The 15,582-nt window shown below is 36.2% G+C and overlaps 2 protein-coding genes across 18 annotated transcripts in view; one reads left to right on the top strand and one right to left on the bottom strand.

Moving 5' to 3' along the window:
* The window catches only part of LOC6585875 (glutamine-dependent NAD(+) synthetase), a 45,793-nt gene extending 31,128 nt beyond the window's left edge, over nt 1-14,665 (top strand). Inside the window, exons 2-5 of the mRNA XM_002011463.4 lie at nt 11,451-11,630; nt 11,690-11,779; nt 11,848-13,281; nt 13,376-14,665. Coding sequence (XP_002011499.1) covers nt 11,485-11,630; nt 11,690-11,779; nt 11,848-13,281; nt 13,376-14,057 — 2,352 coding nt within the window. The 5' untranslated portion in view covers nt 11,451-11,484 and the 3' untranslated portion in view covers nt 14,058-14,665. The remainder of the gene's footprint in view (nt 1-11,450; nt 11,631-11,689; nt 11,780-11,847; nt 13,282-13,375) is intronic.
* The window catches only part of LOC6585874 (cytosolic carboxypeptidase Nna1), a 78,530-nt gene that overhangs the window by 30,871 nt on the left and 32,077 nt on the right, over nt 1-15,582 (bottom strand). For 7 of the 17 annotated variants that reach the window (XM_032732943.2, XM_032732945.2, XM_015160852.3 and 4 more), the window contains exon 1: nt 10,459-10,771. The exons of 2 other annotated variants lie outside the window; for them this stretch is intronic. In XM_032732943.2, the coding sequence (XP_032588834.1) occupies nt 10,459-10,540 (82 nt within the window). In that variant the 5' untranslated portion in view covers nt 10,541-10,771. Of the gene's footprint in view, nt 1-2,723; nt 2,818-10,458; nt 10,773-15,582 lie in introns of those variants that run through there. 8 more of the 17 variants (XR_001448960.3, XM_032732955.2, XM_002011462.4 and 5 more) reach the window with 4 other exon arrangements.

Here is a 15,582-nt window from a genome sequence, read left to right on the forward strand (position 1 = left end):
TTCTGCCTGTTACATACATTTAACAAAACCATTATACCCTGATTTCCCATTGAAAATGGGTTCAGGGTATAAAAACAGGCAAGAAAGTTGTAGTCGAGACTGCCCGACTACGAGATCCTCTGCACCCTTCGAGCAATAGATACATATTTCAATAATTATTCACACATGCCCACACACACGCGCACGCACAGCCATACGCACGGACGCATAAACACGCATTGGCTGCAGTGTTGGCTTACTATGGGAATTTAATTGTTTCATAACTTTTCTTGTGGTGGACTATCTTCATGAAACTTTCAGATTATGAATATAACATAGATATGCATGTATTTGCCAAAGCACAAGCCTCTAGTATTTGAAACACTCTTTTTACAAATCGAACGGTGAGGGGGTGAATTAGAGGCGGGGGGTAAATTTTGACGAAAATCGAATTTCTATAAACAACATATGAATCTACTTTAAAAATTTTGTGACTCTAGCTTTAAAGATGTAGGAGATATAAATTTATTACTGGTTTTCGATGTTTTTAATCGATAAAAAATAACAGGGAAAGTTATCGATATTTGAAGCAAAACTCAATATGCCCGTGCTATACACGGACCTAGAAAAATATTTCAACTCTCTAGTTCTTATATCTTCTGAGATCGATGCGTTCAAGCATACGGACAGACGGACAGAGCTAAATCCACTCAACTCGTCGCCCTGATCAGGAATATTTATACTTTATGGGGTCTGCCACGCCTCCTTCTGCCTATTACATACTTTTAACAAAACCATTATACCCTGATTTCCCATTTTCAATGGGTTCAGGGTATAAAAATGTCCTCATACAATTTTTCGATTAAAGATAGTGCTAACGTTTTATTAAAATAAGCATTTTAAAATTCAATAGCCTGTTTGTCAATAATAACAAGTAAGAAAGCTCTAGTCGAGAGTGCTCGACTACGAGATCCCCTGAACCCTTCGAGCAACTGATATTCCAATAATTATTCGCACATGCACACACACACGCGCACACACAGCCATACACACGCACGCATAAACACGCATGGGCTGCAGTGTGGGCTTACTATGGGAACTTAATTGTTTAATAAATTCTCTTGTGGATGGAAACTTCATGAAACTTATGAATATAAAATAGACATGCATGTATTTGCCAAAGCACAAGTGTCTAGTACATGAAATACGTCTTTTACGACGTAATCGTAATCGGGTGTGGGGTAAATTTTAACAATAATTGAAATTGAATAAAATGCATATAAATATACATTTAAATTTTGGAGACTCTAGCTTTAAAGATATAGGAGATATAATTTTTAAATTGATTTTCGATAAGGTTTTTATCGATAAAAAATAACGGGATGCGTTATCGATTTTTCCTCGATATCCGCGCTGTATATACGGACATTTTAAAAAAATGTTGAAGTCTCTAGCTCATATATCTTCTGAAGTCGACGCGTTGAAACATACGGACAGACGGACGGATCGACAGACAGACAGACCGACGGACAGGGCCAAATCTACTCAGCTCGTCGCCCTAATCAAGAATATATATACTTTGTGGGGTCTGCCACGCCTCCTTCTGCCTGTTACATACATTTCAACAAGACCATTATACCCTGATTTCCCATTGAAAATGGGTTCAGGGTATTAAAAGATAAACAACATTCAATCCACATATTTCATTGAATATATTTAAAGTTTTTAAACATGCAAATTCTTTAACATATTCCCCAATAACCTAAATTAGAATTGTATATTATACATAAAACACGTAGGAACGAAATAAAATATTGTAAGTAAATTTTTTTAATCGATAACATTAAAAACACATCTATTTGATCGAAATTAACTAAATCTGCGTGTGCTATACCTAACCAAATTTCAAGTTTACACTACATATAATGCTCTGCAGAATTAACAAGAGTAGAATAGTTAGTGTGCTTATGAGCTTCATAAAATTATTTGGAAATATAGAATACATCGTAGAACGTAACTTTTCCGTATGTAATCGTTTAATGACTTTAAGATCGACATATTTAAATAAAATAAATGGACAGAATGTTGCACATCAAAGGTTAGCGTTGCAAGTAGTTAAATATATGTACATAAATAATGCAAAATTTCCAAACAAACGTAAAAACTTGTTGTCATAACGACAATAGCGTCAACGACAACGTTAACAGCTATGAAAGCTCTGGTAAGGACTGCTCGAATATATGTATATATATTCTTCATTAGGGCAAAAACCAAGTTGATTTAGACCTGTCTGTCTGACTATCTGTCCGTATGTGTGAATACATCTTCACAAAAACAGTATACCCTGATGCTCATCTTCAATGTCGTCAAGGGTACAAAAATACTCTATTTGCTTCCGATGAATCTCTACAGATTAGCAATTATAAAACGCGAAAGCAAATATAAAATGAAAAAAATTTAAGAATGGCCTGCTTTAGTTCACAACATATTTCAAAACATATTTGTCATCATGTATCATGTACGCTCATGACCGAAATTATACAGAAATTTTTGATGACTCTTTTAATTAAAGTTGTCAGATTTGCGTTAATATCCCTTTTAAACATAACTCCACGGCACGGTCTTCGACTGTCTCAATATCGAAATTATAAATAAATAACAGATTAATTAAAATTATAAATTAAAGACATAAACTATTTTTGTTGCTTTGCACAATTCGCTGATTTATATTTATATATTTTTACCTCCACTGGATGTTGTTAGTGTGCAAATAGGAAATAATTGAGCTTGGAGATACTGCACGCGACCAGCGTTGAAGTCCATAGTTACGCTCAATCCAATATAATATATATATATATATATATATATATATAGTATATATATATATAGTATAAGGGAGAATTGGTCAGATTGTGCTGCTTCAATTTATTCCAAATATGCACTTCTTATTTTTCACACATCTAAACACCATATATTTCATATTGAAATAATATATTTTGGTATTTATTTGACTACAATCAGACTAAGAACTACTTGGCGTATTTCATTTATTTGTTAGTGTTCTTTTACAATTTTTCCATTTTCTCTGTCACTTTTTTGCGGTGTTAAAACTTCTTTGCGGCGTTTCGCCGTGTTGCTCAAAATCAAATGAGCCCTTTTGTGTTGTTGACATCGCAGAACAGCTAATACGGTAACAAAAAACCAGTAAGAAGGCTCTAGTCGAGACTGCTCGACTAGGAGATGCCCTGAACCCTCTAAACTGATATTCTACTTATTCTGCACTTCTGTTATGCACACATGCATACACACGCATCCCGGCGCACGTGTAATCACACGCTTTGCTGACTGCGCAGTTAGCAGCAATATTATGAGAATTTAATTGTTGAATAGTTTCTTTGCAGATGGACTATCTTTATGAAACTTTTACGGCGTGATCATGTAGTTAAAATGTGTGTGCATTCCAAAGCACAAGTCTCTAGCCCTTGAAATGCGTTTTTTACAAATTGAGGGGGCGAAGGGGGCGTGGTATCCAAAATCTGTAAATTACAAAATCGTATCGATAGACTATATATACACAGTAAATCTGAAGTCTCTAGGTCTAAAAGTCTTCAAATTAGGCTGAAAAAACAAAGTCGAATTTCGATTATTCTCGATAAAAAGCTATCGGATGAGTTATCGCAAAAGTTGATAAACTTGTACTGCGTATGGTATACACGAGTATGCATCCCAAATTTCAGCTTTCTAGCTCTTATATCTTCTGAGATCGGCTTGCTCATACGGACGGACGGACAGGTCTATATCGACTTAGCTCGTCGTCCTGATCAAGAATATATATATACTTTATGGGTCTGCGATGATTTCTTCTGCCTGTTACATACTTTTAACAAAACCATTATACCCTGATTTCTCATTTTCAATGGGTTCAGGGTATAAAAAAAAACAACAAATAGCAAGTCGCTATCTTTTTTCGTAGCACCAAGTAGCTGCAAGGTAACTTGCAACCAATTCACGCCACAATTCAAACTATAACAAATAAACTGTAAATTCGCATGCAAAATATAGAAGGCAGTTATGCGGTACATTCTTAGATCATCGTTGTAGGGCTGTCAAAAATATATCTAAATATCAATATATCGATATTTTTTGCTTAAAAATTATGTTTATTTCGGGTTCTTTTTTAAATATCTAATATTTTTTAACGATTTTTTTTTATATATATTTGATTGGTCAATCTTGTGATAAGTGAAAGCAAGCGCAAAAGTACTAAAATGAATATGTAATGTGTGCCTTAAAATAAAAACAAGTGGTAACACATAAAATATGGCGTTGCATATGAAAAACAAATGATTCTTACACTGTACAGTACACTGTGCAGAAAAGAGGCAGCTTGAGATGTACCGCAGTTTGCCGCAAACTTCTCGGGAAAGCAATCCAATAATTTTTTGGATTTCTCAAAAGGCGTCTATGCCTGGACTATCGAAGATTACATTACGATGCCGATTCACCCCTGGTAGCTCAGTGCCTTCGGAGCGACTTGCTTCGGCAATAAAATGTGTTATCTGCGACGGATTGTCAGGTCGTATGATGGATACTCATATCACAGAACGCGTTTTTTTTTTTAAATCTTTGAGTACTGGAGTTAAAAGGTCTTTATCATTTTAATAAATAATACTTATTCTTATTATTCTTGTTTTTTGGGACGGATTATAAATTTATTGTGAAAAAAAGTTGAAAAAAAAAATCGAAAAACATGGATATATCGATTTTTTAAAAGTATATCAAATATCATATTGATATATTTTCAAAAGTTAAAATATCATCGATACGATATTTTAAAAATATTCGACAACCATATTGTAGAATCTACTATACAGCAGCTAGAAAAATAATTGAATTGAATATTTTTACGAACGATACGAAATCATAACGCTCGAAATTTACGAATTTCAAACCTGCAATTTAAATCGCGGCTTCCAACTAGCAGAACTATGTACATTAGAATTCGATTGTAACGACGCTCAAGGGACCAGCTTTATACTCGAAGGACGCTAACCGTATAAGTTTACTTATATAAGTGTTTATTTTTAAGAGAGATCTAGCCGAGAATTCTATTCAATTGTAGTGCGGCTTCAAAAGGCAAGAACAATTTTTTGTTTATCGAAAATACTAAGTTTTAATTTTCTCCACATATTTATAAACAAATTTCGGATCCCCTAGTCGGTCAGACTAGTCGGACAAGACTTTTTATACTCATTCACCAAAGTGAATCAGTATATTGGTTTTGTGCAATGTCCGTCTTGCTGTCCGTCCGTCTGTCCGTCCGTCCGTCTGTCCGTCTGTCCGTATGAACGCAATCTATTTCGGCGCTATTGAAGCTAGAGACTTGAAATTTGGAACACATACTCGTGTATATCTCCGATTTATAAAGTGTTAAAATTATCCCGATCCGCCCACTAGGGGCGTGGCAAATCGGAAAATGCATTTTCCGATATACCAGAAAGCATGTTCGTTGAAGAGCAAGAAAGCTGAAATTTGGTATGTAGGTCCGCGTCGACCACCCAAGATCACAAGCTATGGCGGATATATCTCCGCCCATTGAGGGCGTGGCAAATCGGATAAAACTGTATCTCCTAAAGTTGTAAACTTAGAATGCTGAAATTTTGCATGTCAGCTAATGTTATGATTCTATAAAGTCTAAAAATAAAATTATAAGTCTACGCCCATTAGGGGCGTGGAAAATCGGACCTGAAGATATAGTAATTTTTTAAATTCTGCTTTTTTTTGGACACTATTGATGCCAGAGATCTCAAATTTTGTATATATACTCGGGCTGATCACCCAAGACCAAAAAGCTTTCTCGGATATATGTTCGCCCACAGGGAGCGTGGCGAACCGCAAAAATGTATATCTCCTAAAGTATAATAGCTAGAAGCTTCAAATTTTAGTAATTGAGTTACTGGTAGCCTCCTCTATCGATTCCCCAAAAAATAATTTTTACGCCTCTTTGGGGGCGTGGCATATCGAAAAATACCCTGTAATTTTCACTTTTTTTGAGAGTAAGCATTCAAACTTTGCAGTTAGGGTACTGTTATCTCGTTCTAAGAACTGACAAAAAATGAGGCGTCTACGCCCAGTAGGGGCGTGGCAAATCGGAAAAGCCTGTATATTCTACAGTATTAAAGCGAAACTTAACTACTAAATTGTTGATGGAATGTGAATTAGTATTCCGCAGTCGGTAACGCCCGACTGCAACGTTCTTACTTGTTTTTTTAATATTATACCCTGAACCTATTGAATTTGGGAAAACAGGACTTAATGTTTTAGTGAACAATTTTTTGTTATAGTTTACCTTCACCCCCTATCCATCCATGTACCCCAATTTTGTGTATTTCACATACTCGAGGCTTTTGCTTTTACAAATATATGCATTTCAATGTCTGATAGTTTTTTGACGATAGTCCAGCTATCATTATTAAATAATTAAGTTCCTAAAGCTCTTTTGCAGCCCATGCATGCGTATATGTATGTTTGTATGTATATACGAAGGGCTCTGTTTTTATACCCTGAATCCATTTTCAATGAGAAATCAGGGTATAATGGTTTTGTTGAAATGTATGTAACAGGCAGAAGGAGGCGTGGCAGACCCCACAAAGTATATATTCTTGATCAGGGCGACGAGCTGAGTTGATTTGGCCCTGTCCGTCTGTATGTAACAGGCTGAAGGAGGCGTGGCAGACCCCACAAAGTATATATATTGTTGATCAGGGCGACGAGCTAAGTCGATTTGGCCCTGTCCGTCTGTCTGTCCGTCCGTCCATTCGTATGTATGAACGCGTCGATTTCAGAAGATATAAGAGCTAGAGACTTGAAATTTTTTTTTCCTAGGTCCGTGTATATCGCGCGAATATCAAGTTTTTCTTTATATATCGATAAGTACTCCCGATATTTTATTATCGATCAAAAACCTTATATAATTTAATTATATCTCCTACACCTTTAGAGCTAGAGCTTGCAAATTTTTAATGTAAACTTATATGTATTTTATATAATTTCGATTTTTGTTGTAATTTACCACCCACCCCTATATCCACCCCCTCACCCTCACCTTTGTAAATGGCGTATTTCAAGTACTAAAGACATGTGCTTTGGAATGTACATACATTTTCACCATATAATTACGCCCTGAAACTTTCATTAAGATTGTATGTATAGAAATTAAATTATTCCACAAATAAATTCTTATAATGTTACCTACACTACAGCGCAGCCCAAGCGCAGTTAGCAGAGCGCATTCTAATACGTATGTGTGTATGTATGTGTGTCGAAAAGAAGTGCAGACTGATTAGAATATCAGATTAGAGGGTTCAGGGTATCTCCTAGTCGAGCAGTCTCGACTAGAGTCCTCTTACTTGTTTTATTATACCCTGAACCCATTTTCAATGGGAAATCAGGGTATAATGGTTTTGTTGAAATGAACGTAACAGGCAGAAGGAGGCGTGGAAGACCCCACAAAGTATATATATTCTTGATCAGGGCAACTAGCTGAGTTGATTTGGCCCTGTCCGTCTGTCCGTCCGTCCGTCTGTCCGTATGTATGAACGCGTCGATTTCAGAAGATATATGAGCTAGAGACTTCAAACTTTTTTTAAAATGTCCGTAATTACAGCGCGGATATCAAGTTTATCATTTAAAATCGATAACTCATCCCGATCTTTTTTAATCGATAAAAAACCTTATCGAAAACCAGTTATAAAATTATATCTCCTACACCTTTATTGCTAGAGTCTCTTAAATTTTTAATGTATGCTTATATGCAATTTATGCAATTTCGGTTTTAGTTGAAATTTACCCCCCACCCCTATGTCCACCCCCTCACCCTCATGTTTGTAAAAAGCCTATTTCAAATACTAGAGACTTGCACTTTGGCAAATACATGCATATCCATGTTGTTATCATAATCTAAAAGTTTCATGAAGATCGTATGTCCATAAAAACAGTTATTAAACAATTAAGTTCTCATAGTAAGCGCACACTGCAGCCCATGAGTGTTTATGAGTGGGTGCTTGTGTGTGTATGTGTGTGTGTATGCGTGTGTGTGTATGTATGCCTGTGTGTGTGTGTGTGTGTGTGTGTGTGTGCGTGTTTCTTGTGTAAGCTGAAAGACGCGAAAAATTATTGAAATAGCTATTGCTCCAAGGGTTCAGGGGATCTCGTAGTCGAGCAGTCTCGAGTATAGCTTTCTTACTTGTTTTTAAGCGATAAGTGTAATAAGATTTTAGTCAGGTTTTGTTCAAGGCATGTAACAGGCGGAATGAGGCGTGGCAGACCCCATAAAGCATATATATTGTTGATCAGGGCGATGAGCTGAGTCGATTTAGCTCTGTCCGTCTGTCCGTCCGTCCGTCTGTCCCTATGTACGCGCATATCGCAGTAATAAATTTATATCTGCTACATCTTTAAAGCTAGAGTCGCCAAATTTTAAATATAGATTTATATGTAGTTTTTAGAATTCCGAATTTTGTCAAAATTTACCGCCACACTTATATTCAACCCCTCCCCCTCACTTCACCCATCTTTGTAAAAGCCGTATTTCAAATACTAGAGACTTGTACTTTGACAAATGCATGCATATCTATGTTATATGTATTTAATTTAAAAGTTTCATGAAGATAGTCCATCCACAAAAGTTATTAAACAATTAAATTCCCATAGTTAGCCACCACTGCAGCCAATGCGTGTTTATGCGTGCCTGCCTATATTTGTCTGTGTGTGTGTGTGTATTTCTTGTGCAAGCAGTAAGACGCAAGGAATTATTGAAATATTAGTTGTCCGAAGTGTTCAGGGGATCTCGTAGTCGAGCAGTCTCGACTAGAGCTTTCTTACTTGATTTTTGTGCTGTTGGATACATTCCAAGCAAATCGTTCGAACATTGCATTATGTCACCAAGCAACAATGATCTTGATCACAAAATTTATGTATTTTCTAATTTGGCAAGTTGCCATAATAGTCAAGGTAAGATGTAGTCAGTAGGCCCTATATATCCGTCAATGATCACTTTTCTTTGGCATGGTTTTTTTTTTCGTTATTTTATGTGCAAATAAGCAAGTCAAAATACTATGTTAGGGAATGTTTGGCCAGAGGTCACCATAAACACGATCTAGATTTGATTTATGTATATCACATTTCTATTTATACACAACAGCACACATTGCTATAAATAAGCACGCACTTCGTATGTTGAACGTGGGGACTGCAGTTGCTCGACACTTATGCCTACACAATTCAATATTATTGAATAACACCACTAGTTTCTCAATTCTCATGGAATTTTCAAAGTACAAATACTAAGTAATTTGGTTCAATAATAACTGCTATAATTGAATTTTGTTGCAACCAACTTCACACTTAACCGCTTTACTGTAATATATTTTGAAAGCTTTAATTATATAAGATTGTTTGAAAAAAATGTAAAATTTCTTGGAATAGTTTTGGTTTGGTACCCTTTCGACGATGAAAGATCAATAACTGTATTTTCGGGTTTTTTTTACAGTTCTAAATTTCAAGTAAGGCGAAAATTATGTGAGATGTACAAATAAGACGTGTTGACTGCACGCAAATGGCAAAATTGAATTGCAAAATTTCGTTCCAGCTACTTTGATTTCGAGGATGCACCATGTCCTTAAACTAACTGCTCGAGACATCGCTGAAAGATGAAAATATTCAAAAGTGGCCGTTCACAAGCTTTAATTTCGAAACATAACATATGGGCTCCCCATATTCTTGCAAAACGAAATATTCACATTAACAAGTATTATTCGCCTATCAAACGTGAAAGATTCATTCTTGAAGGTCATTTTTACTGGTCATCCCTTGTACCAGTTTTTTGCCAGTAAGGCACAGAAGTTTTTTGAGGATGGAATTAACCGCTTGCCCGATGGCAAAAGTTATTGGATAAAACAATCAATAAAAATTTTGCAAAAAAGTCTTTAAATAACAAAAATAAATAAATAAATAAATAATTAAAAAAAAAAAAATAAAAATAAATAAATAAAATAAAATAATGGAAGTGTCGCAAATTTAGGGAAACTATAGCTCACTGCTCAAAAGATCAGTCTACATAAAAACTTATATCGCTCCCTTTTAAAAGGTATGCCATAAGTTTTTAAGGATATGTGCTACTTTCACTACTTATGTGCATTTAAATTGTGAAAAATATAATATTTTTCTATTTTCTACGTCCTTTAGCAGATGAATCTTATAAATTTTTATAAAAGAAGAGCTCGAAGCTGTGGATCTCTAGTTTTAATAGCAACGAAATGGTTTGAGCTCATACGATAATATACTTTTTCCACTTCAAGCTATTTGTAAGGTATAAACTCCTATTGAGATTCGATATTTAGAAAAGATAATTATGAACGCTTTTCATATTTACTGGCGACTATCGATGTCAAGAATTTAATGCTTAAAGTTCTGACTTACCATCACATTGTTTCTGATGTTGAGTTTCAATATTTTCATGCGCTGCCCTTGCCACCCAATTGTCCCTAGCGAACTTCTGCATTCTGCTCTATTTCCGCCTAGAATCCACAGTGATTGCCTAATAATCAATACGCTTCCTGTACGTGAATGTTGGATGTAAGTGAAAAATGTTAAACGCTTCGCGCACAAATTTTGTTTAACGTTTAAATTAGTGTTAATTTCAACCGGATTTTCTCGTGCTCAAATTAAACTATGCTGTCTGCTTCTGTATTGTGTATATGTACAAAACGAAATTGACGTCTCGGCCTGCTCCAACCAAGCCATATGAAAAGGAAAAGCACACTTGATTTAATATTGAAATTACTATATTTTGACAAAAATGTCTACAGTGACGAATTAAATTATTTTAAACATTACTGAAACTTAAGTTTTTTGAGTTTATTTTTTTTTTTATAAAAAAAGAATTAACCAAATAGAATATGGTATCTATTTTTAAACAAAGATTAAATGGTTTTATCAAGACCATCAGAGAGCACGTTATTGATTATTTAAAACAAATTAGATCATATTGGAAGTAAGAATTTAAGATTATGTACATATGTACATTATATATTTATTGTATTACTCGTGTTTTATGTAGTTACTGTATTTTATGTATAGTCATTTGTGCATGTTGGTAAGAATAAGTGTATGCATCCCCATGGATACGAATGAAAATAAATTATATAAAAGGTACTATAGCGTCGTCAATTGGAACGCCATATAATGTTTCTGACTTCGCCGCATTCGTGTAATGTAAATGACATATATGTATTACAATTTTTGGGCATTGTCAACGTGACACCTTAGTTATGTGCCACCATTACATTGTTTAATCAATAACTTGAACAAACCCAATGGCAACACAAATAGCAATAAGAAATTGGTTTGATAACTCTGGGAATTTAATTTGAAAATCAATTAAAGAAATTACATCTGTCTTTGACTTTCAGAATTTAGTTATCATCTTCACAATTCTTGACAAAAATGGGACGCAAAATAACTGTGGCGGTAACTACGCTCAACCAATGGGCTCTAGACTTTGAGGGTAACATGGCCAGAATTTTGCAGTCCATACTGGAGGCTAAGGATATGGGCGCCAGTTATCGAACTGGTCCAGAACTGGAGGTATGGTAAGTACATAGAAAAGAGCTTTTGGCATTACTTACAATATTTTATTAACTTTTGACAGTGGCTACAGCTGCGAAGATCATTTTCGCGAACCAGATACTTTTCTCCACTCTTGGGAGACATTCTTAGAAATCATGATGTCCCCTTTTTGGTTAGCGTCAACAATTCCCATCTCTAATTTCTATGCGGCTATTATTGATTTTATTGTTTGACTTACAGCGCAAATATGCTAGTGGATGTGGGCATGCCAGTGATGCATCAGAATGTTGCTTACAATTGCCGCATAGCATTCTTTAATCGTAAACTGTTGTTAATCCGTCCTAAGATGGCAATGTGCGACGATGGCAACTATCGTGAGTCCCGCTGGTTTACTGCCTGGACCAAAGCGCAGAAAACGGAAGAATACTTGCTGCCCCACCTTATTAAAGAACAGACTGGTCAAGAAACGGTGCCTTTTGGTGATGCGGTAATTGCAACCCCCGATACATGTATCGGTTATGAGATATGTGAGGAGCTATGGAATGTTCGCAGCAAACATGTAGAGATGTCACTTTCGGGTGTTGAGATAATTGTTAACGGCTCTGGAAGCTATATGGAGCTTCGTAAAGCACACATAACCAACGATCTCATTTGCAACGCAAGCTTTAAGGCAGGAGGTGCCTATCTTTTCAGTAATTTACGAGGCTGTGATGGCCAAAGAGTTTATTTTAATGGTTGCTCTGCCATAGCACTTAATGGTGATGTTTTGGCGCGGGGAAAGCAATTTGCACTACAAGATGTTGAAGTAACTTTAGCCACCATTGATCTGGAGGAAATTCGTGCCTACCGTGTTAGTCTCCGGTCACGATGTTCGTCAGCGGCCGGAGCAGTAGTCTATCCTCGAATACGCTGCGACTTTGAGATGTCTACACATAATGACATATTTAAGACCGCAACGCCAGCATTGCATTTTACGTATTCCTCGCCAGAGGAAGAAATCGAATTGGGACCAGCATGTTGGCTTTGGGATTATCTACGACGTTCCGGTCAGGGTGGCTTTTTTTTACCACTCAGTGGAGGTGTTGATTCCAGTAGCTCTGCAACAATAGTTTATTCCATGTGCCGGCAAATAGTACAGGCAGTTCAACATGGCGATGCACAAGTGCTGTATGATATACGCAAAATACTTGCTGATTCTGATTATACCCCCATTAATGCAGCGGCGCTATGTAATCGACTTTTAGTCACATGCTACATGGGAAGCGTCAACAGTAGCAAAGAAACGCGACGTCGTGCTGCTCAACTGGCAAACCAAATTGGCAGCTATCATATTGAGATTAGCATCGATTTGGCAGTAAACGCACTGCTGGGGATTTTTAATGCAGTAACGGGACTGACACCAGTTTTTCGCACGCAAGGCGGTTGCGCTCGGCAAAATTTGGCTTTACAAAATATTCAGTCCCGTATACGCATGGTATTGGCTTATATATTTGCTCAATTAATGCTTTGGGTTCGCAACAGACCGGGTGGCTTGCTTGTTCTAGGCTCATCTAATGTTGATGAATCGTTGCGTGGCTATCTAACGAAATATGATTGTTCTTCAGCGGATATTAATCCTATTGGTGGGATATCTAAGACAGATCTACTAAGATTTCTGTCTTATGCAAAAAAAAAGTAAGCAAATTTGTTTAAAGTAATTATCAAATTATTAAAATATTAATAATAATAATAATAATAATAATAAACACATTAATTTTATTTATTTAAGATACAATCTTACTGCACTAGAATCTATAATCGACGCTCCGCCCACAGCCGAGTTGGAGCCATTGCTGGAGAATGGGCAGCTGTTGCAAACAGATGAAGAAGATATGGGAATGAGCTATTCCGAATTGAGCGAATATGGTCGCCTGCGCAAACAATATTTTTGCGGTCCCTACAGCATGTTCTGTAGACTAGTGTCTACATGGAAAAGCGATTTAACACCTAAAGAAGTAGCTGAAAAAGTAAAACATTTCTTTCGCTGCTACGCAATTAACCGACATAAAATGACTGTACTGACACCTTCAGTACATGCCGAAATCTATAGTCCCGATGACAATCGATTCGATCATCGGCCATTCCTTTATCGTGCAAATTGGAGTTGGCAATTTAAAGCTATTGATGATGAAATCGATAAGTTGCAGCCTGCCTACGCTCCTTCATCTACTCAAATAAGGCCGAATGATGATCTGGTGCCCTCACTTGACACCAGTACTCAGCAATCTTTTCATATGGATGACTCAAAGCACTCGTCACCAATGTCCTCTGCATCTTTCGATGGTGTGTCTACTGCAGGCCAGTTGCTTATTGACAATGTCGAAACGCAAGGTGCAAAACCCAGCGGATTTTCAAAAGTGCACGTGAATGTTCTTGGCAAGCTTAAGGATCGCACTGGTATACCAGTCTAATTATTTGATATGTTGAACTGTTATATCTTAATAATTACCAAGCTATTGAAAATTACGACGATGGCGCTATGGTCAAAAAGTTCGATATTAGTTGTTGATATGTAACCGTAAATGTAGTTAAACTTTGAAATTATTGTGTGGGTGATTGAATTGAGGTCGAAAAAATTGTGAATATGGAAATTCATCGCTTTGGAATCAGTAATATACTCCAATAACTAGTTTTCTATGATTGTGAATGTGTAAGTTTTGTTGGTAAGCAGAAAACTTTTAACAAATATATGCGTGCTTCGAAAAGTATTGCTTGAAAAGAAAATTAGTATATGTTCTCGTATCAGAAACCAACCAACAACTAACGCATTATTTATTACGGGCCACATCAGTTTTTGCGAAGAAACTAAAAAGGATAAATTAATTATGGTATTAAAAGCTACCAGGGAAAAAAAAAACTTTGACTGAACAAGTCAGTGATCTCTTAATGATCTACCAATTATGTATCTAGCAAATTAGAATTAATTGTGAATGTTCAGAATGAGAAGAATAAAAATGTAATTAAATTTAACATTTTATAAGTGTTGCCCAAAACCAAAATAAAAAGATCTGAAATCCTATAATAATTTAACAAATATATGTACATATGTGAAAATTGAACTTTATTTCATAAAATCTGTCTTATTGACCATAGTGGATTGCCTGTATGTTTGTATGAAACCCATCATCAGTAGGAAAACTAAATTGTATACAATATAATGATGATAAATATATCTTGTCATATTACTGAAACACTACATAGCATTAAGAACACTTTATAACAGCAATTCTCTAGCTCGACCGAGATGGTCAAATGTTGAACAAAAGATCCCTCTATGCTCAATGTTTCCCTTGCTCTCTCTCTCTCTCGATGCTCTCAGCTCTCTCGAATGTATATATGTATGTATGTATGTGAGCACAAGCAGCAGCTCACGAAATTTGAAATTTCGTCGCAGCAAGAACCCATGCCTTCCCTTCGTTTTCGTTATTATTTGAGGGAAGGGTATGAAAGCGTTGGTGCTCATAATGAAAATGCTTTCGCGACGAGCGTGCACGCACACACTCTCCCTTGCTACATGTATGACCATTTGTATGCCTGTGTGCGAAGCTCTTGCTGCCTGTAGCAATTTTAAAGCCCAACATTTGCATTTGGTCGATCTAGTGAAGTGCCCACATACATACATACATATATTCATTTGATTGTGTGTACGCACGGGACGCGATGCTCACAATTATGGGATATCACTTGTAGAAGCATTTGTATGCCTTTACATGTGCGTGTGTGTATGTGCATGTGAGTATGCATGGGACATGAACATTGGCGTGTGCCTACCACAACATAAAAGTGTGTGAAAGATTTTGGGCTCGAATTGCAAGATCGCGCTTAGATTGAAGTATAAATCTTCGTATTCATTAAAGCTGAAGCTTCAAGGTCTAATAGTATAAAAATTACGCTGGAAAAACAAAATCAATTTATCAATTATTCTCGATAGAAGAG

Source organism: Drosophila mojavensis, unplaced genomic scaffold, assembly GCF_018153725.1.
Source record: "Drosophila mojavensis isolate 15081-1352.22 unplaced genomic scaffold, ASM1815372v1 contig_72, whole genome shotgun sequence".
NCBI classification, from domain to species: Eukaryota; Metazoa; Arthropoda; class Insecta; order Diptera; family Drosophilidae; genus Drosophila; species Drosophila mojavensis.